Here is a 26,478-nt window from a genome sequence, read left to right on the forward strand (position 1 = left end):
TCATCTCATAGACATCTGATAATTAAAGGAGTTGGGCATTCTGACTACCTACTCATAGTATATTTATTCTCTCATGAAGTTTGTTGTAAATAAACCACTACAATTTGATAAAATTTGATAACAAACTGATAAAGTTTACCCTTGACAACTCCTTCTATTCCATAGAAGAATTTCTATTATTGTAATGTGTAAAAGGTGGTGGTAGGAATTACTAACTCACTTCTGTATATTAAAAAATCTATAAAAATAGCCATATGTACAAATTAATTTGTGACATGAATGTCTGTCATGCAGAATGATTCATGGAGTATGTTACTAACACAGACATTGTTTTTAATGACTGAGCTGTCAAGCGCAACATCTGGCCTGACCCCTCAGCTTCACTTCTGCTATTATGCCTCTCTTATTTTCCAAAATTCACAGTAGCTTCCATGCATACTTTGCTTGATTAGCTCTATTGGATGAAAGGGTATTGCAGCCTAGATAACGGGTTCCAGAGTGAATATTTCACCCTGAATCTGAGTGTTTGTTGTTCTGAAACTTCCTCATGGATAAAAATTCTGTCCCAAACTAGGATTTGAATCGGACACATTGCAGAGTGGAAGATTCATTCTAGGAACATCTCCATATGCTGTAGATAATCCATTTATGTGCAGTGTCCTTTCCATTTATGTGCAGTATCCTTTCTTCAGGGACTGCTAGTCAAGCAAAATATGCAAAAAAATTACTGTGAGTTTCGGAAAATAGGACAGACATGACAGAAGTGAACCTTTTGGATACTTTGTTAATCTTGCCTGGATAGCTTGTGGATAATGGCATTTCCCACAAAAGTTAATATTAGAGGTTTCAGTCCCAGTTTCATACACAGTACCTTCTGCTGCAATGCGAAAAAATAATTCTGAAAATCTTTTTGTGTATTATCGAACTTTGTTTTGTTTTCTTGTGAGTTCATTTGGTCCAGTAAGCAAATAAACTTAGTGACTGATTTTTATGGGGTCTCATGTAATTACATTATATACAGATTGTGTACTTGTATGAGGGTCACTCCAAAAGAAATGCACACTATTTTTGTAAAAATACAGTTTTCATTCTGCTTGTGTGAAAGTTTTACAGTGTGTAGATACATCCTTCCCACTTGTTTTCAAACTTAGTTCAACCCATTCCCGTGAGTGTCACCATCACAGCATGTCAGTTCAACCTGTTCCTGTGAGTGGTGCCGTCACAGCATGTCTTCAAGACAGCTGCTACACTTGATATTCATCAGAAGCAACATTCTGTCATAGAATTCCTGTGCTGTGAAAACGAGACAGTGGGAAACATCCACAAGAGGTTTAAAAAAGGTGTATGGAGATGCTGCTGTCGATCGCAGTACGGTTAGTCGGTGGGGAATCAGGTTACGCGATGAAAGCGGGCACAGCAGTATTGAGGATTGTCCTTGCAGTGGCAGACCTTGTACTGCACACACTCCAGACAATGTGCAGAGAGTTAACGAATTGGTGAGTGCTGACAGACACATCACAGTAAACGAATTGTCACACTACGTTGGGATAGGGGAAGGGAGTGTTTGCAGAATACTGAAAGTGTTGGCGTTAAAAAGGTTTGTGCCAGGTGGGTTCCCAGGATGTTGACAGTGGCTCACAAAAAAAAAAAAACAAGAAAAACTGTATGCAGTGAACTTTTGGAACAGTACGAGAATGGTGGAGATGAATTTCTTGGAAGAATTGTGACAGGTGATGAAACATGGCTCCATCATTTTTCACCAGAGACGAAGAGGCAATCAATGGAGTGGCATCATGCAAATTCACTGAAGATAAAAAAATTCAAAACCACACCTTCTGCTGGAAAAGTTATGGCTTCGATGTTTTTCGATTCCGAAGGAGTTGCTTGTGGACATCATGCCAAGTGGAACAACCATAAATTCTGATGCATATGTGATGCCACTGAAGAAACTTCAAGCTTTACTGAGTCATGTTTGACCACATCAGCAAAAGCAGGATGTTTTGCTGTTGCACGATAATGCACGGCCACATGTCAGTCAAAAAACCATGGATCACAAAACTCTGATGGACAACAGTGAAACATCCGCCTTACAGTCCTGACCTGGCTCCATGTGACTATCATCTCTTTGGGAAACTGAAAGACTCTCTTTGTGGAACAAGGTTTGAAGATGATGACTCCCTTGTGCACGCTGCAAAACAGTGGCTCCAACAGGTTGGTCCAGAATTTTATCGTGCGGACATACAGGCACTGGTTCCAAGATGGAGTAAGGCAGTTGAGAGGGATGGAAATTATGTGGAGAAATGAAAACATTGTTCCTAAGGGATGTATCTACACACTGTAAAACTTTCAAACATGTAGAATAAAAGATGGATTAAAAAAAAATAGTGTGCATTTCTTTTGAAGTGACCCTCGTAATATCTGACAAGTCGGGTTAAATTGATATCTTAAAATATGTAGTCTACATATTACAGTACAAAGCAACACCCTATACGTTGCTTGTATTCGTAGTATCACTGTATTCTCCCCCACCCCCTCCCCCAGGGAGCTCACATCTCTTTTGTGAATATGTCCTTGGCAACAACAGGGCCCTGGCTTGTGCAGCACTGCTTCCCTTTCCATGCTACAACTCTGTCCTTCCACTATTCATTTTTCCTCTCTGTCTTTTCATTGGATGGTCTTCTTGGTACTGATTGTATTCGGATCTGGTTTGTGACTTTGGACACTTGTTTTCTTCCCTTCTGTCATACTACAAGTTTTCATTCTTAACTATATGGTATTTTGATGGGTTTGACTTGCTATACCTTTTACAAATTTTACAGAAGTGTAGATTGTGCAGGGAAGGTCGTTCAGCATGGCATATATTCCACTTATTGTATCTTCATGCGACGCACCCTTCCTTTCTTGCAAAGAACTATGCCCAAAACCCAGCAAAGTAGCCATTCCATTGTGTTGGGGGTGATCAAGAACCTGCACAGTGGTAGCCCCCTGATGATGCAGGGATCACACTGTTGGTGCCTGAGCTGGAAACTTCCCATTCAAGCCAAAGATTATGTGCCTGGGGACTTTGGGTAATAGTTTATTGGCCAGGTAAATGTCACGGTGGTTGGATGCCACCCATGTTGAGAGCCTCCATTTGGGATCGGTGGTACAGTGGCGGAAGATTTGCACATGAAGCAATTCAAACTTTCTTCCCCTAGTGGCCACAAGGCTCCAGTAGTCTCCTCATTCTAATGCAGAAAGATACGACCCCACGATGAAGTTAAGTCTCTGGAGAAAGTGTGGAATGATTCATTATTAATTAAAACTTCCTCTGCCGCCCAGTCTACAGCTCTTCAGTCATGTCATTGTCTAGAGATTAGATTTATTTTCATTCCAATTGACCCATGACCTTTTGTCCCATGGTAAACTTTTAACATGTTCCAAGGAACTAATCTCCAGCAGTGATGTGTACATTTTTTAGGGCATACAAAACCGGCCCAAGGATAATTGTACTGATGCAGGTGCCTTTATCATGCCCTTTAAAGGGAATGTCGTCCCAGATAAGGTTAAGGTCATGATGTACAAGTGTGCTGTAAAACTGTACACCACACCACCTATGAGGTGCTTCAGATGTTTGTGCTTTGGACATTTCATCCTGCTGCACGGCAGACCCAAAACATGAACCTTTGTCTGTCAACTGCACAGAACATCACCCTCCACCTCCACCAATTTGCCCAGTTGTCAAGCAAGCACAGAAGACCCAGGAATACAAATCTATTGACTATCTGTCATATACTGAGGCACGGAAGAAATATGAATGTCTACATCCTGTGGCTGTGGCAGTCAATTTCACTATCATCACAAACATTGCCTCCCCCCTCCTCCACCTCACCCTTCCCCAGACCAGATTTCCCACCACCTCCTCCATCCTGGTTCCCACAGTACCTTATTTGGGAAGTACTCCCTGCACCCGGCCAGAGAAGCAGTCTCTTTCTACAGCTTCTACCAGTAACAGGGCTCCCTCATATGGAACGATTTGAAGTGGAATGATCATATAAAATTAATTGGTGGTAAGGTGGGTGCCAGGTTGAGATTCATTGGGAGAGTCCTTAGAAAATGTAGTCCATCAACAAAGGAGGTGGCTTACAAAACACTCGTTCAGCGTATACTTGAGTATTGCTCATCAGTGTGGGATCCGTACCAGATCGGGTTGACAGAGGAGATTGAGAAGATCCAAAGAAGAGCGGCACGTTTCGTCACAGGGTTATTTGGTAAGCGTGATAGCATTATGGAGATGTTTAGCAAACTCAAGAGCCTCTTCAAGAGAGGCACTCTGCATCACGGTGTAGCTTGCTGTCCAGGTTTCGAGAGGGTGCATTTCTGGATGAGGTATCGAATATATTGCTTCCCCCTATTTATACCTCCTGAGGAGATCACGAATGTAAAATTAGAGATTCAAGTGCGTACGGAGGCTTTTTGGCAGTCGTTCTTCCCGTGAACCATACGCGAGTGGAACAGGAAAGGGAAGTAATGACAGTGGCACGTAAAATGCCCTCTGCGACATACCGTTGGGTGGCTTGCGGAGTATAAATGTAGATGTAGATATAGATGTAGATCTCTATACCTGGCAATTTGTGGACCAAAGGCCTGTTGGCAAACCATGACAGAAGGACCTGAGGCCTGTGGGTCCCATGTCTGTCTGCTCTTCATCTGTCCCCGCACTCAATGCGGATAGCACCTTGAATGAATCTTGGCCACCAAAAGCTTTGAAGGAAAAGCGCCCATGCGCACGTGCATGCACACACACACACACACACACACACACACACACACACACACACACACACACATTCTAAGCTGGTGTTTGTGGATGTGGTTCCAATCCCCCCTGGTGACAGGCAGTGATCTCCTGCTGCAGAGTGAGGGGGCCCTCTTGGCCTCTTTCCCCCTAACCTGGCCACCAGTCACATGATCATTCAGTGGTAATGTAATGGATACTACTGTCAGCTGCCACAATTACATCATCTTACTTCCTCCTCTTCTGGAGCCTCCAAGAAACACACTTTGCCGGTAACCATTCGCCAACACTCCGTGGTTATCGTGCATTCTGTCAGAACTGCGTTGGATCCAAGAGCACGTCTGCAGGGTTCTGTACTTTGATTCGTGCAGGTGTCATCAGTGAATTGATTTCCCTTCCTACATTTTTGGAGGGAATAATGGTGTGGATGCAAATGACCTCAGTGGTTACCATTTGCAACATTTACCTATCTCCAGGGAGGCCACTTACCGATGTTGGATTGATCATGTTGATCCGACAACTGTCCCACCTTTCTTCCTGTTTGGGGACTTCAGTGCACACCACTCTCTGTGAGGGAGTACTGCTTCATCCATAGAAGCCTTCTAATTGACCATCTTCTCACAGACTATGATCTGTGCCTCCTGAATGATGGTTCTCCTACCCACTTCATTGCAGCACATGGCACCTTTTCAGCTATCAATGTAATGATCTCATCCCCTAATCTTGTGGCCTCACTAGATTGGTCATTACATGAGGAGCTTTGTGACAGTGGCAACATTCCATTGATCCTGTCATTTCCTTGCCACCATCAGACAGACAGAGTACCACATTGGGCAGCATCTCCTTAGGGTCTTTAGTCACCTTTGGCTCGAAGCTACTTTCCCTTGCAATGGTGAGGTAGTACGGTTGTCCCAATCCCTAAGCCAGGCGAGAACCCAACATCTCTTGATAGTTACATGCACTGTGTAAACTGCTTAAAAGGATGGTTGCACACAGATTATGCTGGGTTCTTGAATCTCAGGGCCTTTCGTCTGCCTATCAGTGTGGCTTCCGGAAGGAATGATTCGCACCATACTGTCTCCTTAGGTTGGAAACAGCAGTCTAACAGACCTTGTTGCAGTCTCTTTTGACCTGTGTAAGGCACATAACATCGCATGGTATCACCACATTTTACTCATCCCCCCCCCCCCCCCCCCCCCCATCGACTAGGGCTTTTAAGGCCCTCTCCCGATTTTTATTTGTCAGTTTTTGTCTCTCTGGTTGTTATGGATTAGACCCAGTACTTCATTCAGTTCCCCACAGATCCAAGAAAGTGGTGTCCACAGGGCTCTGTGTTCAGTGTCACTCTTTACCACACTGCCATTAGATTGCGTAGTAATCTCTATTTATTTTTTATTTATTTACACATCTAGTTCTGTAGGACCAAATTGAGGAGCAAATCTCCAAGGTCATGGAACACATCAGTACATGAAATTACAACATATAACAGTAAAATAAAATGTTTATGAACCCAAAAAAAATCAAGGCATAAGTTTAAGTAAACACAATCAACAATATAATGTAAGATTCCGCTTGATTTTTCAAGGAACTCCTCAGCAGAATAGAAGGAGTGACCCATGAGAAAATTCTTTAGTTTCAGTTTGAAACCACATGGTTTACTGTTAAGATTTTTGGATTACTGTTAAGATTTTTGAATTCTTGTGGTAGCTTATTGAAAATGGATGCAGCAGTATACTGCACACCTTTTTGCAGAAGAGTTAACGAAGTGTGATGCAAATACAGATTGGATTTCTGCAGAGTATTAACTAAGTAAAAGCTGCTAATTCTTGGGAATAAGCTGATATTTAACAAGAAATGACAGTAAAGAATATATATTGAGAGGGCAATGTCAAAATACCCAGACTAGTGAACAGGGGTTGACAGGTTCGCGAACTTACACTTGCCCGACCTGCCTGTTTGCGAGCCAAAAATATCCTTTCTAGAATGGGAAGAGTTACCCCAAAATATAATATCATACAACATAAGCAAATGAAAATAAGCAAAGTAGACTAATTTTTGTGTCGAACGATCACTTACTTCAGATACCATTCGAATAGTAAAAATGACAGCATTAAGTCTTTGAACAAGATCCTGAATTTGGGCTTTCCACAACAGTTCACTATCTATCGGTTGGGCCGCTAGTCATCCCTGTGTTTTAGGTCACCAATTTTTGCATTTGTTACAGCTCCCAATCAGTAACCTCTGCTGAATGCCAACTATGAGCTGCTACCTGGCCAGTATTTGCATGGGCTGTTTCTTTTAGTTTCCAATTCTTTTCTAAAAAGGCAGGTAATGCATTCCTGTTATCATACCATGGACCATTCTGATCCGGAACTCTACTTAGGTACCCAGCACCTGGACATGGCCTGTTTCTAGGGCCACCTCCTTGATAAAAAGCTCACCTGGCTGTGCCATATTAGACACCTGAAGACCAGCAGCATGCAGAAGCTTAATGCTCTCCACTTCCTTGCCCCCTCATCTTGGGTTGCGGATCGTGCTGCTCTTATTCATATTTATTGGGCCCTGGTGTCCTCCTTATTGAACCATGGTTGCAGGGTTTATGGTTTGGATGCGCCTACATCTTTAAAAATTTTAGACCCTGTCCACCATCATGGTGTGCATCTGGCCACAGTGCCTTTTGGACTCATCCCATAAACAGTTCCTTGCCGAAGCAGTGGTTATGCCCCTTAGATTCGACAGTATCAGCTCTTGGGGTGCTATGCAAATCGCTATTCAATAATTCTCTAGTCATCCCGTGTGTCCCATTCTCTTAACATACGAGGGGTATTGTTGTCCTGGCTCACCCTCATGTAGGACTACCAGTTGGAATGTGCTTCTCTTCCCTCTGCTGAAATCACCTTTTCACCTCCTTGGAGTGAACTCCCATAGTTTTCCTGCACACTCCTCCTTGGATGATGCGCAGGCCATGGATTAGGACTGATCTCTACCAAGGTCCTAAAGTCTCAGTTGCTGCCCCCCCCCACCCCCATGACCTTTCAGTGTCTGTTACATCCAGATTTTCAGAAGTTCCAGGGTGCTACCATGTATTACACCAACTGCTCTAAAACTGTGGATCAGGTGGGATATGCTTTTACATCCCTTGCTGTTGTGGAATACCTTTAGCTCTAGGAACATTTCATGTGTTTATGACAGAGCTGACAGCCATTCTATTACACTAGCCTCCCTTGACCATATTTTAATATGTATTGACTCAATGAGGATTTTTCAGTCTATTGACCAATGCTATTCTTACCACCCTTTGGTCTCCACCATCCATGACCTTCTCGCTGACCATCGTCGTGCTACCTGCCCAGTTGTCTTTCACTGGGTCCCAAGTCATGTGGATATCCCAGGGAATTAACTGGTCAATCTTATGGCTAGAGGAGCATGTAGTTGTTTCCTGTTCACTTTGCTGACCCTAGGTGCAGGTCTGCGGGTGCACACGTGATCTCTGCTTGTTTTAAAATAGAACATGCTGGGGATTGGGTTGCAAAGCGATATTTCCAGTTGACAGCACACGTGAAAGAAAGTAGGTCATACACCAAAGCAGCATGATTAAATGCAGATTTAGGGCTGAAAGTAAGACCCATGGCTAATACAGATTATAGAGGAAGAGAGAGTGCTTTAGACGAGGAGTTAAGAACATTGTATTGTGGTGCAGAACAAACCTTTCCCACAACAAACCTGACACTGAACTCTGCCTTGAACAGTTCCGACTACAATCTCAGCTTGATCCACCACCACTACCTCAAAATCACCCTTACAAGCCTTCTAAGAATTCCTCACATCCAGCATTGCTTCACAACCCTTCCTCAGGTCCCCACAACATGACCCTAACCTGTCCTCTGCAGAACTCCAGGCTCTGCATTCTCTAAAAGTTGATGACTCCATCATTATCCTCCCAGGAGATAAAGGATCTACCATTGTGGTACTTTACCAAGAGGAGTATGTTTAGCGAAGGTCAGTGCCAGCTGTCTGACACCTCTACATACAGTGTCTGCCATCAAGATCCTATCCCTGTGATTCAAACATCCCCCATGTACATGGTTTGTCTGCTGCTGAACATTTCCTCAGTCAGCGCCCACTTGATTCCAGACCTGTGATATCCTTCCTGCTCCCAATAATCATCTTTGTACTTATCCAAGTACTACTTCACCTTTGATGAACAGACATACATAGATCTGGGCTACAGCCATGAGAACAAGGATGGCTCCTTCCTATGCCAACCTTTTCATGAGTCACTTGGAGGGAGCTTTCCTGGAATCCATAGAAGCCTTCAGTCCTTGGTTTAATTTAGATACATTGATGAATCTTTGCCATGTGGACTGGTGGAGAAGCTCATCAGTTAAAATTTCTGGAATCTCTAAATACCTTCTCCCAATTAAATTTCACATGACCCTATTCCAAATCCCATGCCACTTTTCTTGGTGTTGATCTCATCCTCACCAAAGGCTAGCAACACACTTTTGTCCACATTAAACCTACTAACAAGCAACTACTTACATTTTGACAGTTGCCATCCTTTCCATGTCAAATGTTCCCTCCCTTACAGCCTTGGCATTCAACATAAACATATTTGTGGATATAGACTCTTACAGCAATACATCACCATTATCACCTCAGCCTTCACCAGATATAATTACCCCACCAGCCTAGTTCAAAAGCAGATTTCCCAGGGCACCACATCCAATCCTGGTACTCCTGGTCCCTCCAAAAACACAACTTAAGAGTACACCACTTGTCAGTTGTTATTATCCTCGTCTTTAATGTATTAATCAGCTACTTCGATAAGGCCATGACTCCCTAATATCATGCCCTGAAATGAGATCCATTCTGTCTGAGATTTTGCCCACCACACCCAGAATAGCTTTTCCTCGGCCTCCTGCTCTCTGCAAAATTTTTGTCAGACCCCATGCTCCTTCTGCACCCATCTCCCTACCCTGTGGCTCCTACCCCTGTGACCATCCACACTGTAAGACTTTCCTTATGCACTCTCTTACCACCACCTATACCAGCAGTGTAACTGACATAACATATACTACAAAAGCGAGAGGCACCTATGAAATGGCATTTGTCATATACCAGCTGTTAAGTAAACACTGCTCGGTCTTTTACATTGGCATGGCTACCACCAAGTTATCAGTTAGGATGAATGGGCATATCACCGACCTGTCTCACCATACGTGTCATCTGGATTCTTCCCTGAGGCATCAGTTTCTCAGATCTCCACAGGTGGGAATTAGTGCTACAACATATCCTTGGTTCTCGCCACCCACCTGGCCTTAATTTACATAAATTTCTTCTGTCTCAGCATTTCTTCACTCCTTTTTAGTTTTGCACTTCTTCATTTTCTGACCTGTCTGTTTTTCACTGTCCCACTCCCAATTCTGTTGCATACAATGAATTTAACTTTTCACTCTAATTAACTCATGCATAGTGTTTTAATGACATCCATCTTTAAGCTCTCAGGTTTTCAAATGTTGACTGGTGCAGTCCCCAACAATTAGTCTTTCCTATTCATACCATCCAGTAAGTCTCCCCTGACATGGGGCTCTGGATAATTTTTCCAGACTCTACTCAATTTCCTAAACCTCTCCAGTTCCTTTGCCTTCTTCCCCCTTCCTTCCCCTTTAACCCTTCCGCCAGAATGAGCCACTTGGTCCAAAAGCTTGCATAAGTAAAATCTTTGTGTGTGTTACCCTGCTGCCACTTGGTGAGTAGATTTTTTTTATTAGTCCAATTATAGAATATTGTCAAAAATTGATTATTTTAGTGAACGTCAAGCATCTTTTCCAGCTGTTGTCAATTTGTGTGAAGTATTTCTCAGCAGGCTTTTATTTATTGTGTGATATGAACAAACCTCTGCATTTTTCTCCAGTAATGTATCGCCTTTGATTAATGAAATTATTGTTCCGTGTGTGTACATGGCCAATGGTCTTGCTGCAGTGGTAACACTAGTTCCCATCATCACCACAGTTAAGTGCTTTTGGGTGTTTGATGTGTCAAGTACCATCCTCTCCTGTTGATCCTGTCTCCTCTGCAGGAAGTATAGGATCTGTGATTATTTGTCCACTTGACTGCAAGTGGCATGTCAGTGGCAGATCTAGGCATCGTGTACAGAGCGGTTGGGGACCAAGGAGGGCTCATGGTGTTGTACCAATGCCGCAACCGACAAGTTTGAACTGCTATCTCTCACTGATACTGGAAAGTGAGTGGGACTCACTTCATGGGACTTACTTCACTTGTTTTGGGGAAATCTGTTTTGTCTAGTACCAAGAGAAAGCAGATGCAAAAGTGTAGGGTCCATTAATCGTCAACACTTCAAATGTACGGCGAATGATGGTACCACATAGGGAAACGTCAGCAAGGGATAGGAAAGGACACCATGTGCACTCAGTGTGTATGCTTGGGGGCTTCGTTCAACATGTTGAAGAGGCTATTACTACAGCCATTGAGGGAGCAGGGTGCAACCAACTCCAGATTGTGCCATACATTCCAACAAAGGATGCCTGTTGTTTGGGCTCTGAGGTTATACTTGGGCCATTCCAACGACTGGCAGTGAAGGTTGAAAAGACCAGCTTCGCACATGGAGTTTCAATGAAGTTCACAATTTGCAGCATTTTCCCCAGAACTGGTTGTGGGCCTTTGTTTCTGAGTTGAGGGGGTGGATTGAACCAGAGACTTCTGTGACTTCCTGGACTTGGGCCATAGGGCCGAGAACTGTAATGTCCCCCAAAATGGGTCAGGTGTGCACTTCACAAAAGAGACTGCGACTCAGATACTGACTTTGTGTGGATGCACACAAGGGGTTTTTATATTAGGCTACTCTCCATGCAATCCATATAATGCTGTAGGAAACTCAGAAGTATCAGTGAAAGATCGAAAGAAATCCCTCCCATAGGTGAGAGTATTAAAATCCTAATGGTAAACTGCCGAAGCATTTCCAACAAAGTGCCAGAGTTTGAAGCACCCATGAAAATCAGTGAAGCTCATGTAATACTAGGTACAGAAAGCTGGTTGTAATCTGAAATTGATAGTGATGAGATTTTTGGGGAAAATTTAAGTGCATATTGAAAGGGTAGACAAATCTGAAATGGATGTGGTGTATTTGTTGCAGTAAATGCGCTGAGGTGGAAATGGAAGCTGCATGTGAGATTGGCAAGACTCAGTATCAGGGGCGGGTATAAAATGATAACTGGATACTTCTATTGCCCAAGAGACTCATCTTCCAATACAACGAAAAACTTTAGAGGAAACCCTCAGTTCACTTGTACATAAGTTCCACAATCATACCGTAATCATTGGTGGAGACTTTAATCATCCGACAGTTAATTGGGAATATAACATCCTGTGACACATTACTAAATGCTTTCCCTGAAAACTACCTACAACAGGTAGTTAGGAACCTCACTAATAATGAAAATATATTGAATCTAATGGTGACAAATAAACCTGATCTCTCTGAGGGTGTCCACACAAAACTGGTATTAGTGACTACAAGTAGTAACAATCATTATCAAAGTACGAAGGACAGCTGAAACAAGCAGAAAGATATATATGTCCAGTAAATGAGATAAAAAAGTCAGTACTGTCATATCTCAATGAGTAACTTGAAACTTTCAGTGCAGAGCAGGTGCATGTGGAGGAACCCTAGCTCAAGTTTGAGAATGATTGACCATGCACTTGGCAGATATATACACAGTAGAACAGTTCATAATAGGAGGAAACCTCCATGGTATACAGTCACTGTAAATAGACTTCTAAAGAAAATAAGATTACCACATAATAGGAGTAAAACAAAGAGTAGGGCTATGGATAGAGAAATGCTGAATGAAATGCGTTTGCCTGTCGAGAGAGCCATGCATGATGCCTTTAATGACTACTGTAGCAGAACATTGTCAGATAATCTTTCACAGAACCCAGAGATATTCCGATCTTATGTAAAGGCTGTTAGTGGCACCAGAGCTAGTACCCAAGCTCACATGAATGAGACAGAAACTGAAACTTGGGGTAACAAAGCAAAAGGTGAAATGCTTAATTTTGTTTTCAAATTTTCCTTTACAAAGGAAAACCAGGAGAATAGTCCCAATTTAATCCTCTTATCACTGAAAAGATGAATGAAATAATTATTAGAGTCAGTGGTGTTGAGAAACAGCTGAAATCGTTAAAACTGAACAAAGCTCCAGGGCCCAATGGAAACCCTGTCAGACTCTGTACTGAATTTGTGGCCGAGTTAGCCTCTCTTCTAACTTCAATCTATCGTACATCCCTCGAAGAGAAAACCATGCCCAGTTCTTGGAAAAAAGCATAGGACACACCCCTCTACAAGAGGTTTAGTGGAAGTGATCCACCAAACTACCATCCAATATCCTTGACATCAATTTCTTGTAGAATCTTAGAATATACAGTATAATGAGCTCAAACATAATGAGGTATCTTGAACAGAATAACCTCCTCAGTGCCTACCAGAGTGGATTCCGGAACATCAATTTGTGGAACCCAACTTGCACTTTTCTTACATGACATACTGAAAGCTTTGGATTAAGGCTGTCAGGTAGATGTAGTACTTCTTGATTTCTGAAAAGCATTTGACACAGTACTTCACCAACAATTATTGCCAAAAGTCGATCATATGGAGTATCAAGTTAAATTTATGACTGGATTGAGGACTTGTTGCTAGGAAGGACACTGCATGTTATCTTGGAAGGAGAATCATCATCAGATGTAGAAGTAACTTTGGTTGTACCCCAGAGAAGTGTGTTGGGACCCTTACTGTTCATGTTGTACATTAATGACCTTTCAGACAATATTTATAGCAAAATCAGACATTTTGCAGATTATCCAAAGAAAATCATATGAAAGAAGCTACATAAATCTCAGTCAGATCTTGATGAGATTTCAAAGTGGTGCAAAGATTGGCAACTTGCTGTAAATGCCCAAAAATATAAAATTGTGCACTTAACAAAACAAAAAAAATCATAGTATCCTATGATTTAAAATGTCAATGAGTCACTGTTGGAATCAGCCAAAGCATACAAATACCTGGGTGTAACACTTTGTAGGGATATGAACTGGAGTGGTCCTGTAGGTTCAGTCATGGGTAAAGTACGTGGTAGACTTCAGTTTATTGGTAGAATGCTGGGGAAATGTAATCAGTCTACAAAGAAGACAGCTTACAAATCACTCCTGCAACCAGTTCTCTAGAATATTGGTCAATTGTGTGGGAACCATACCAGAAAGGACTAACAAGAGATATTGAATGTATACAGACAAGGGTAGCACAAATAGTCACAGGATTGTTTAGTCTGTGGGAGAGTGTCACAGAGATGCCGAAGGATCTGAACTGGAAGACTCTTGAAGATCTACGTAAGCTATCCTGAGAAACACTTTTAACAAAGTTTCAAGAACTGGTTTTAAATGATGACTCTAGAAATATAACACAACCAACTATGTATCGATCACATAGGGATCATGAGGGTAAGATCAGATTAACTATTGCATGCAGAGGGGCTTCAAAGAATATTCTTCCTATGCTCCATACCTGAATGGAATTGGAAGAAACCCTATTGATTGGTACAATGATACGTACCCTTTGCCATGCATCTCAGTTTTTTTGCAGATTATAGATGTAGATGGATGGATGGCTGGTGGATGACCGCCTGGACCTGCCAATCACAATTGGCAGCTGGAGTGCACTCGGCCATCGTGAGACCAATTGAGACACTACTTGATTAAGAAGTAGTGATACCAGTAATAAAAACAAATGACAACCAGGAGAGCAGTGTGCTGACCACGTGCCTGCATCTGGCTGAGGATGGCACACTGGTTGGTTGGTAACATTTAGCCTTCCAAGAACTGTTAAGATGGATATGTACATGGATGACAAAGTCAATATTTAGATTATGGAAGGCAATGCTATATATATTCAAAATGGTCCTAATGAACTTTTGCGAAGGCACAAATGCTTTTTTCATTATCGCTGCTGTACTTCCAAATAGTCACATTCAAATTGAGCATGATATACTGTACATAGAAGTTTTTGTTAGAACAATGTGCAAGCTGTTTCATAATAAATGGTACAGTTCTTAATTAGAACAGACATTGACAATATGTTGTCTGCCTTGGAGCTTATTGTCAACTGTAATTCCCAAAAAATGCTATGGAGGTAACTTCTTTCAACCTTGTTTCCTCTACGAATTTATCCATGTGATCTTCTTTTCCTCTATTTGTGAACATCATGAACACTGTCTTTATTTATATGTATAATTAAGTAATTCTGAATGAGCCACTGTACTGTTTTATTTGTCGACATTGAGAGGCACCCACATGCCTTGCTCATACTGTGGCATCAAGCAGTCAGGCCTGCAAGATGAGGGGTCTGCCAAGCGAGTGGATTCATTCTTATTTATCAAGTAACATGAGCTCTAGTACTCACAATTAAGTTACAAATTATTCTCCTGTTTGAATATTACGCAACGGAAATGGATAACGCACATCTGACTATTAGTAACTTACACAACTCTGACTGGTCACTACGCACTGGCAATACCACATTTTCTTTCTTACCCAACGGATTTGATCAACACGTGGCCATCACACTGAATATGAATGGTGCACACATTATAAATTATGGATATCATGACAGCATACTATTCGAAGGAAAAGGCCACCAATCTTTTTCTTTTCACTATCTTTTTTATTCCGATAAATTCTATAACCTAAACACACCATTACATTTTCTACAACAATTACACATGAGAAACTCCGCCCAGTGCGCATGGCTTTACACTGGTGATTCTCTATCTTATGGTCTCGTAATTATCTAACACTACAGTGCACTTTCTGGATAGGATGGTGGACCTTTTGCTATATCTCACACTTCGACTCTCACACCCATCATCACGAAAATTTCCTCCAGACCAAGTGGTACAAAAGGAACATGCATAACCCACTGCCTCTAAACCTATCTTGCTACTCTCCCATGCAAACCACACATACTTAAATTACATGAAATACACTACACTGGCAACATGGAATACACCACAAGGAATAGTCACAACATTATAATCACATCACTTTCAGCTTTCCCACTTCAATTAGTATTCATCCCAGTTTCACACGACACTGCCCCACTTCATAACTTTTCTTTCCTACTATGAACTCTGGAAGATATATGCACGTCTTCCTGTGTAATGCAAGCCAAGTGGCATTGCTGGATAGACGGCTGACTCACCTTGCTTCACTCTCAGAGTATTATAGTTTGAATCAAGCGTCACACAGAAACATAACACGCAAAGCAATATTAAGAACATATTCGTCACACACGCAAGTCCTCAACTGATACCATGGATGAGTACTTCTCTTTATCCTTTGTCTCATACACAGATTGAGACACACACAGTACTCACCACGTGGAAGTACTCATCTCTAATTTTAAGTCCTGCACACGCCCTTTCTTAAATATTTCCAACTTATAGTACACACGCCAGTAATTCAGCTTAACTTTAGCACTCGCAAGTATTTCAACTTATTGCTACATGTGGTTTCATTGTGACCATTGGTCACTTCCGAAGATTACTATGATCCCCTTAATATTACCTGCCTGACATTTAATTCTCCCCACAAAAGTTCCTGAAATAGAGAAATTATTATTCCAAACTACTCTTAAGTATTCCACATGCATACCATTCTCTCCACTCTTTTGTCTTTACGGAGCACACCTAAGACAGGTCTTACCAACACAAGATCCAGCACCAGAGTGCTGAAACATGGCCGTTCTTCAAGTCAGCTCGCACCTCCGTCAAGGTGGGGGAGCACCTTGCTACCATATTGGTCAGCCACATTTCAGGCGCTCAAAGCTCAGGTAAATTTCATCTCTTTGGTTCCACCAAAGGTGACCAAAGGACCGTCTCAAAGATGATCATATATTGCACATTCACTATCTGTGGCTAGCAGACGACCATACATTCATTCATTTCACAGATCTCACCAAATTGGATGCAGGGATTTATTTTGTGGGAGTACACATGTGATCAATTAAGTAAATAAATTGTCATTCTTTCCTACACTGGTATCCGGCTTCAGTGTATTAAGTGAAATTGAGTTATTATTACAAAAAATATGTCGTTCTGACAAGAATAATGAAGAATGTTGTACCTATTTTCAATGTTGGGCGGTACTGTACCCTTTCAACATAAACACATCTTTTTCCAATGTTTCCAGTTTTTCCTCTACATTCACTATTGTCATGTCATCAGCATACAGTATCTCTTGATCCTTTTCACTGACTTCAATATTATTTATGAATATATTGAAAAGAAGTGGGCCAAGTACAGATACTTTAGGTGCTCTGTATTTAGTATCTCTGATTTCAGATCTGTGTCCAGGTCCTGTTGTCACACACTGCTTTCTGGTACTGACATATGATTTTATCCATTGCACTGCTTGTCCATGTATGTCCCGAAAGCCATGGCTCAAGGCAGTCAGGCTTTTTGACTTCTAAAAAGTGTTTGACACAGTAGCACACCTACACTTACCATCAAAAGTACAGTTGTATGAAATATCAAACAAATTTGTGTGTGGCTTGAGTATTTCTTGGTAGGGAAGATACACAGAGTCATTGGTAGATACAAAAGTGACTTCAGATGTGCCCCAGAGAAGTGTGTTGAGACCCTTGCTGTTTGTGCTGTAAATTAATGACCTTGCAGACATTATTGATACCTTACAGATGACGTGATTACTTATAATGAACAGTATGAAAAGAACTGCACAGATATTCTGTCAGATCTTGATAATATTTCGCAGAGATTCAAATGTTAGAAACACTCTTTAAATGATAAGAAATGTAACAAAACAAAAACTATTAGTATCTTGTGACTACGATATCAAGGGGTCACAGTTGGAGTAGATCAACTCATAAAAATTTCTACATGTCACAATTTGTGGGGATATGAAATTGAACAGTCAGATAGCTCAGTTGTAGGTAAAATGGGGCAGACTACATTGTTCAAAGTAATAAAAAGCCTGAAACCTAAAATGTCAGCAGGAATATATGAGGTGCCTGTGTATATCATAACAATGACAGCTGCACAAATTGTAAGGACCTTGACATACATAACCAATGTATCGTTTAGCGAAGGAGTGTTTCGAGAAAGGATGAAAATGTCAAAAGTGAAGCCATTATTCAAAAATGGCGACAAGCATAAGGTAGAAAACTATTGGCCAATATCCCTCCTTCCAGAATTTTCCAGAATAATAGAAAAATTAATGAAGCGCAGAATCAACAAATATCTAAAGGACCATAAGTTACTAAATAGAAATCAGCATGGCTTCCAGGCAGGTAAAAATACAGAAACAGCACTAATGTGCCACACTGAACAAATAATCAAAATTCTTGAAAAAGACAATTTAGATCTCTCCAAAGTATTTGACACTGTCAATCATGGCAGTCTTTTAGAAAAACTGGAAGCATTAGGTATTCATGGGACAGGGAAAATGTGGTTTGAGTCATACCTACAAAACAGAACACAGATTGTAGGACTGATGTTGGATTTCTCCAACCACAAAATAAATTTAGTATCAGATGCAAAAATAGTGGAAATAGGACTGCCAAAAGGCAGTATTCTAGGTCCCTTGTTGTTCCTTATCTACGTAAATGACTTTCACACCTCAGATGGAGCAGCAAAGGCCATACTATTCGCAGATGACACTAGTGTGATTATAGGTGCACCAAAGCAAATTCTACAAACAACTACTGATAAAGTAATAAAGAATGTCTACACTTCGTTCAACGCAAACAGGTTGACATCAAATGAAAATAAAACAAATTATATGCAGTTTGGGAAAATATGCCAAAATGTAAATCCTGATCTGTTGTTGGGTGACAGGGCCGTAGAAAGAGTGGCATCAACAAAATTGCTGGGGATTCATGTAGACGAAAATCTTAATTTTAATGATCATGTGATGAAACTTTTGCAGACACTTAACTCAGCCTGTTTTGCTCTTAGAACAATTGCAAATGTTTATACTGCAGAGGGTGCCAGATTGGAATATTTTGGCTATTTTCACTCTCTTGCAACATACGGAAAAATACTTTGGGGTTCCACCACTTGCTATCTAAAATAAATATTTCTGTTACAGAAGAGGGCTATCTGAATAATAACACAGTCATCCACAGACACAATGGAAACCCTTATTTAGCACGCTTTAAGTTCTAACAATACCTTCCTTATACAGGGTAGTCTATTGATAATGACCAGGCCAAATATCTCATGAAATCAGCATCAAACGAAAAAACTACAAAGAACGAAACTTGTCTAGCTTAAAGGGGGAGACCAGATGGCGCTATGGTTGGCCCGCTAGATGGCGCTGCCATAGGTCAAACGGATATCAACTGCACTTTTTTAAATAGGAATACCCACTTTTTATTACATATTCATGTAGTACGTAAAGAAATATGAATGTTTTAGTTGGACCACTTTTTTCGCTTTGTGATAGATGGTGCTGTAATAGTCGCAAATGTATAAGTACTTGGTATCACGTAACATTCCGCCAGTGCGGACGGTATTTGCTTCATGATACATTACCCGTGTTGAAATGGACCGTTTACCAATTGCGGAAAAGGTCGATCATGTTGATGTATGGCTATTGTGATCAAAATGCCCAACAGCCCTGTGCTATGTATGCTGCTCGGTATCCTGGATGACATCATCCAAGTGCCCGGACCATTTGCCGGATAGTTAATGTTATTTAAGGAAACAGGAAGTGTTCAGCCACATGTGAAACGTCAACCATGACCTGCAACAAATGATGATGCCCCAGAAGGTGTTTTAGCTGCTACTGGGCACAAGAGAAATTACAGGACAGCGACAGATTTTTTGCATGCGTTCTATTTAACCCGCACGTTCACCGGATCTGACGTCCCCGGATTTGTTTCTGTGTGGAAAGTTTAAGGATATTTGCTATTGTGATCCACCGACAATGCCTTATAACATGCGTCAGTGCATTGTCAATGCATGTGTGAACATTACGGAAGGCGAATTACTCGCTGTTGAGAGGAACGTCGCTACACGTATTGCCAAATGCATTGAGGTTGACGGACATAATTTTGAGCATTTAATTAATTAATGTAGTATTTACAAGTAATCGCGCTATAACAGCATGCGTTCTCAGAAATGATAAGTTCACAAAGGTACATGTATCACATTGGAACAACTGAAATAAAATGTTCAGACGTACCTATGGTCTGTATTTTAATTTAAAAAACCTACCTGTTACAAACTGTTCATCTAAAATTTTGAGTCTTATGTTCGTGACTATTACAGCATCATCTATCACAAAGCAAAAATGTGGTCCAACTAAAACATTCATATTTCTTTACATACTACATGAATATGTAATAAAAAATGGGGGTTCCTATTTAAAAAAAAACACAGTTGATAACCGTTTGACCTATGGCAGCGCCATCTAGCGGGCCAACCATAGTGCCATCTGGTTTCCCCCTTCAACCTAGACAAGTTTTGTTCTTTGCAGTTTTTTCATTTGACACCTATTTCATGAGATATTTGGCCTGGTCATGATCAATGGACCACCCTGTATATACACAAATGTGTGTTATATGTTAGGGCCCACCTTGCAGATTTTCAGACAAATGCCGACTTGCATAACTACAGTACTAGAAATAGCACAGCACTCCATACTCAGCGAACAAAAAGAACACATACACAAAGGCATGTGAGCCATATTGGTACAAAACTCTACAACATACTGCCAGCCAACATCAGAAAATTAAAAGATGAAAACAGATTTAAAGTAGAATTTAAAGGATTTCTACTTGAACAATGTTTTTACTCAGTAAATGACTATTTAGCCCAATAAATAATTCTGATATTGTTTATATTAAGGCAAAACTGAAAACACTGTCTTTTATCCCCTAAAGTTTCTGTTAATTTTTTAATTATGATGGATAGCTGTTGAGTGTGGTAAAATCTTTTCTGTATTATTGCAGTGAATATAACAGATTCCTGTTTAGGGAAGACAAAAGTAAAGCCTTAGGGCAAACAGACTATGCAGCTACAATACTGTCAGTAAACATGTAAAAAAAGTTATGTTACTGTGATGTGTATGACCAAATATTATTCTTTGTGCAGTTGTTTGAACAATTTTGTATGTATTATACTTTGTACTACTTAATGTAAAATTTTTTTATGTTCCTGTTGCACAAATTGTTCTCATAAATTTACATGTACTTTTGGACAACATCCATACAATATTTATTGTCTACAGACGGATAAATAAATAAAAAATATTTTGCAACAGAATATGTTAATTTCTGACCTTCACTATTTATTTCAATGGTGCACTTATGCACATTAACTAAACATCTGTATAAGTGAGTGTCCAAAAACTGATTGCTATATATATATATCCATTCTTAAATTGTTATCTTCAATCAGTGGTCATTATCCAGCAAGATTGACAGGAGTGATAGAATAGATTGAAAAGACAATGACAATTTCTTTATTAAGCCAGTGTAAATTTGTTGCATTTGTAGTCATTATACTACAGACAGATGCTGAAGCAAATAAGAATGGTTATCTATTGTCAGGCTATGTTATAATATGATTGAATTGGCATCTGTCTGATTATTTTAAATGAGAAGCTTATTTTGCTAATAAATGGGAAACCTAGAATGAAGATGATACCTAGGTAGTTTTCAGAAGGACATGTTGTTAAAATCTTTTTTCAATTTACAGTTGTAAACTTGCAAAACTTCCTGTGTAAAATCTTCCAGTACTATTACTGTTGCTGTTCTGTGTCTTTATTATCATCATAAATAAAAATTTGGAATTTCAATTTCTCCAGTGATAAAAAGATAAGACATTGCATTGTGTTGTCAACAAATTTCAGATATCCTAAGAATTGATAATCTGTGGATGATGACGTCCCTTGTGAAACTGCATCTAGCACTGAATAAAATCCAGAAGATAGAAAATTTGGATGCCCTGGTAAATCTGAAAGAATTGGATTTATCCTTCAACTACATAGAAGTTATAGAGAACTTGGATAATTTGACTAAGCTTGAAATCTTCACCATATACAATAACAGCATTTCAAAGGTGGAGAATATGGACAGTTTAGTCAATCTTAGGCTTTTCAGCATTGGAAAAAACAAATTAGCAGACTGGGACAATGTAAGGTTTGTTTTATGAAAATAAACTACATGCTTATAATTAATTTGGAGCTTGATGTTGAGTAGAGTGTAGTAGGCTCAAAGCACCTCAGTAAAGCGAATGTTAAATTAGCTAAATCTCTATACAGGTTTTAATATTCTAAGCATATCATATTGGCTGCAACATCGCTACAGATTGAGTTTCGCGATACAACATATATTGTCTGTAAATTCAAATAGCTACTTTTTAAAACTAGTTAGCTTTATTTGCATACTAATTCAGTAGTACATATGGCTGTTCATGTATGCCCTACTGTAGCTGTATTTCTGTAACAGTAGGTTGAATTCAGTAAATCAATAACTTCTTGCTTTTTGAATTATAACAGTAATCGACAACCAGTGATTGACAATAAAAAAAAGTTAGCCTTCAGCTGCCAGTTGCCCCCTAAAAAGAGGACAGAAAAGCAGGCAAAAAGGATAAGGACTCTGTCCTACACTTGGAGTGAGAAACTGCCCTTAAGAGGTGAAAGAATCAAGAGCAAGTGAGGAAACTACTGTATTAATGACACAGAAAATACAGCCACAAGAAATGTGGTCTCTAATTATTATTAATGGGCTGCATCAAATGCAAGAGAAACATGGGGCGGGAGGGGCTGGGGGGGGGGGGGGGGGGGGTCGTAATCACAGGCCCAGTTGCAATTTGGTTATCTAACAGCTTCCAGGGACAACAAAAATTTGATTTTCAATATTTCATGCAGCTATTGACCATATGCCATCTTGAGGCCAATGTGCACTTTGTGTATACACATTCAGATGTACCGATATTGGCATACTGGAACCATCAGTATCCAGATACCATGAATTAGTATATGTCTTGAGTCATCATAATTCATGGTGCACACATTACTCAAACTGTATTCATCCAGTATTTGAGAATGACAACACTTAACGACTCCTAACAAACTGACACCCTCACAAAATGATGAGAGGAGAAAAAGTTCATTGCTTATTACATTTCTACTGTTCAAGCAGTGAAAATGCAGCATCAGGCACAGTGTTTTAATTTATTACTTCTTTCCTGTCAATTTGCAACACACTCTGCACACATACCACTGACTGTACTTGCTGTGTTATGTTATTGTATGACACATAGTTGGGGAGATATGGTATTTTATGCATGAAAATACAATTCTTTAAAGGATCAGGAGTCTATCCTAGTCTATGATATTTCAAAAACTAGACCAGTTATTTCTTCATTTGGAAAGGAATGTCTCAACACTATCCAGATAGATACCATTCTCTGCTGCAATAAACAATGTGCTGAGTATCCTGAAGGGCCTTAAACACAAGTTGTGATGTGCAAAAAGTGTGAGTCCAGTTTTAGCTATCAAGTAATTAATGTTGGATATTAGGTTCATGATATACAGAACAGCAGTGCCTCCAGTGTACGTCAGGTCAACAAAATATTTATTCAGATGGGATTGTAATGATAATACACAAATCATGCCTTTGAAAGATAAAAGTAGTGTTCTTTGGAATTAAGCATGCATTGTGATGAAACAATATTGATTTCTTCCAAAATCAGCAATAAAGAATAATATAAAGGGTGTCCCACTCAAACCTCCCTTATTTTAAAGACTCAGGAAAAAAAAAGTGCAATAGATATGACAATGAAAAATGCACCACACTGTAGAGCATCTCAAAGAATTTATGTATTTATCATCAATACACCTCTACATGTGAACCATTTGTAACACGAAGAATATCGAGTTGATATTCAGTTTCTTACCAAGTTCTTTGTAACATTTACTCTGTTATTGTTGCATATTACATTAGTGATACGATGTCGCAATGTAGGAATATCGTCCACTTCGGTTGCATACATGCGGTCCTTCACAAATCCCCACATGAAGAAATCAAGCGGTGTAATGTCGGGTGAATGTGGTGGCCAGGCAATGGGTCCTCCGTGTCCGATCCAACGATTGGGAAATTTCCTATCCAGGAACTTGCGAACAACTGTTGACCAATGCAGCGGAGCTCTATCTTGTTGAAAAATGATGTTGGGTTGCAAGTCGTGTATCTTGGGGTACACAAACTGCTCCAAAATGTCCAGATACACTGCCCCATTCACTGTTTGTTCTGCAAAGAAGAACGATCCAACAATCCTGTCATGCATTAGCCCGCACCAGATGGTTAGTTGAGGGCTATCACGAACATGTTCAATGAGAACGTGCAGATTTTGCGAACTGCAAATCCAAGCATTATGCCTGTTAACCCTTCCTGATAGATAAAAGGTTACCTCATCTGAGAATAAACACCTTTCCCAGGAGCTGGCATCCATATCTATATGCTACAGCATATTCACAGAAAAATGTTGTCGGCATGGCTTGTCGTTCAGCATCAGATGTTGCAGAATTTGCACTTTGTAAGCACACCTATTAAGACACTGGTGAACTACATGATGCAATGTTGATCCAGGTACATCAAGTTGCCTAGATGCTTGACGAATTAACTTACGTGGGCTTCTGAGAAACTTTTGTCTGATGTCCTAAACTGTCTCTTCTGAAACTCCATAACTTGCAATGCCCGAATGTTTCAGAACACTTCCTGTTCCCAGAAACTTCCTATACCATTCCTTAGTTGTTTTCACATCAGGTGGACAACATTCATACTCACAACGATAACTTCTTTGGACAGTAATCAGCGATTTTGTTTCTGCAAACCATGCTACTGCTTGCGCACGCTGCTGTGGAGTCGCCATTTTCACTTCATGCTACCATGCTGCACTCTTGCGATGATAATTGGCACTTCTCACATGGGAATATAAATTATTTGAGATGCTCTACAATGTGGTGAATTTTTCATTGTTGTATCTACTGTGGTTTTTCTCTCCTGGGCTCTTGAAATCAGGGAGGTTTGAGTGGGACACCCTGTATTTTTAGAGAACCAAGCTGTGCTATAAAAAATATGCCTCACAACTAACTTATTATGACACTATATGAAAAGAAGGCATCCCCTTTGAGCTTACAAACCAGAATATGGTATAAAAGTGGATCTGATACAGTAATTTTTAGATTTTTAATCTCTTTCTTCAAAAACTGTCTAGCAGCTGATGAGCTTTTATTTGGAAAAACATCAAATATTTTCTGCCCTAAGAATCATGATACGTAAATCTTCCTGCCCCATAATACATAATATCCACGTGCTTTTAACATTTGGATTAATTATTAATCAGATACACACAACACTGGTGTAATATTCCACAATATTATTTGTTACCTGAACCAGTTTTTGGCTGTTACACCACCATCAGGTACAAAGATAAGTATGTGGTGCAGTGAAGTTTTGTTGGATCCAAGATTTCAGACTAGTGCATCTACAGAGTATCTCCACATCCAGAGACAAAAAATGTTAATGTTAGAAATAGGAATAAAACAGTAGTAATTACTTCTGTGTAAATGCAATGTAGGATTATTTAACTAAGATAAAATGTCAGATACATTAACTAATGAACTATGGACAAATTACAACAGTTGTACGTAGAAAAAAATAATGGAGCAATAAATTTTGGTGACATATTCCATAGATGTGGCTAATAAAAATAATCTTGTCTTTAATAGGTCCTAAATTACAAGCAGATAAGGTATAGTAGTGATACTGAACAGGTGACTGGAGCATCTGTGATTATAAAAAGTAAATTATTTATGTGATGAGAGAAATTATAGTAAGTTAAATAAAGGAAAGTGGGATACATGAGTAAGAGGACTAATTTACAACAAGGCCTGCATGGGATTATGGGTAGCATCTGCAGTTAGAATTGGCAAGTAAGGGAACTGTGTCCAGCCATTCGATACTAAACTTGGGTTGATGGACATATGTTTATTAATTTCCATTAGCTAGTTCATCCTCCATGAAGGAAAGATAATGACCTATCTTGAAATAATGGAAATTAACAAACACATGTCCATAAACATAAGCTTAGTACTGAATGGCCAGACTTAGCTCTCTTACTTGCCACTTCTAATTGCAGATATTACCCATAATCCCATCCAGGCTATGTTGTGAATTACTCCTCTTACTCACATGCCCCATCTTCCTTTGTTTCAGTTACTATAATCCCATTGGTGTGTTAAAAAATTGCTTTGTATTACTGTATCCTGGTACTAGTGCATGTGGGTGTGAGTGCATCCAGTATAGTGTCACCATACGTGTGTACTCATATCAACTGCCAACTGTGTCAGTGCAACCAGCCCCTAGAGGCCACCTGTAAGAAGCATGCACACAGCACAGTCTCCATTGTGCCTTATACCAGCGACTCGCAGCTATATATGCATGGAGCAGCACTGACTGAATCAGTTTGCACCGTTCACATCAACTGTTCTGTGTCTTGTTAAGTGTGGAGTCACAAGAGGTTTATTTCTGTTATTATGCAAAGGTTTATGAGAAAGCCATATTTCAGTTACTTGGATCAGTTTTGCGTATTAAGTGGTTA

At 40.1% G+C, this 26,478-nt stretch overlaps 1 protein-coding gene across 1 annotated transcript in view; it reads left to right on the top strand.

Moving 5' to 3' along the window:
* Positions 1–26,478, top strand: part of LOC126456020 (dynein regulatory complex subunit 3-like) — a 172,198-nt gene that overhangs the window by 15,750 nt on the left and 129,970 nt on the right. The window contains exon 2 of the mRNA XM_050091778.1: positions 21,725–22,008. Within this exon, the coding sequence (XP_049947735.1) occupies positions 21,725–22,008 (284 nt within the window). The remainder of the gene's footprint in view (positions 1–21,724; positions 22,009–26,478) is intronic.

Source organism: Schistocerca serialis, chromosome 1 (assembly GCF_023864345.2).
Source record: "Schistocerca serialis cubense isolate TAMUIC-IGC-003099 chromosome 1, iqSchSeri2.2, whole genome shotgun sequence".
Lineage (NCBI taxonomy): Eukaryota > Metazoa > Arthropoda > Insecta > Orthoptera > Acrididae > Schistocerca > Schistocerca serialis.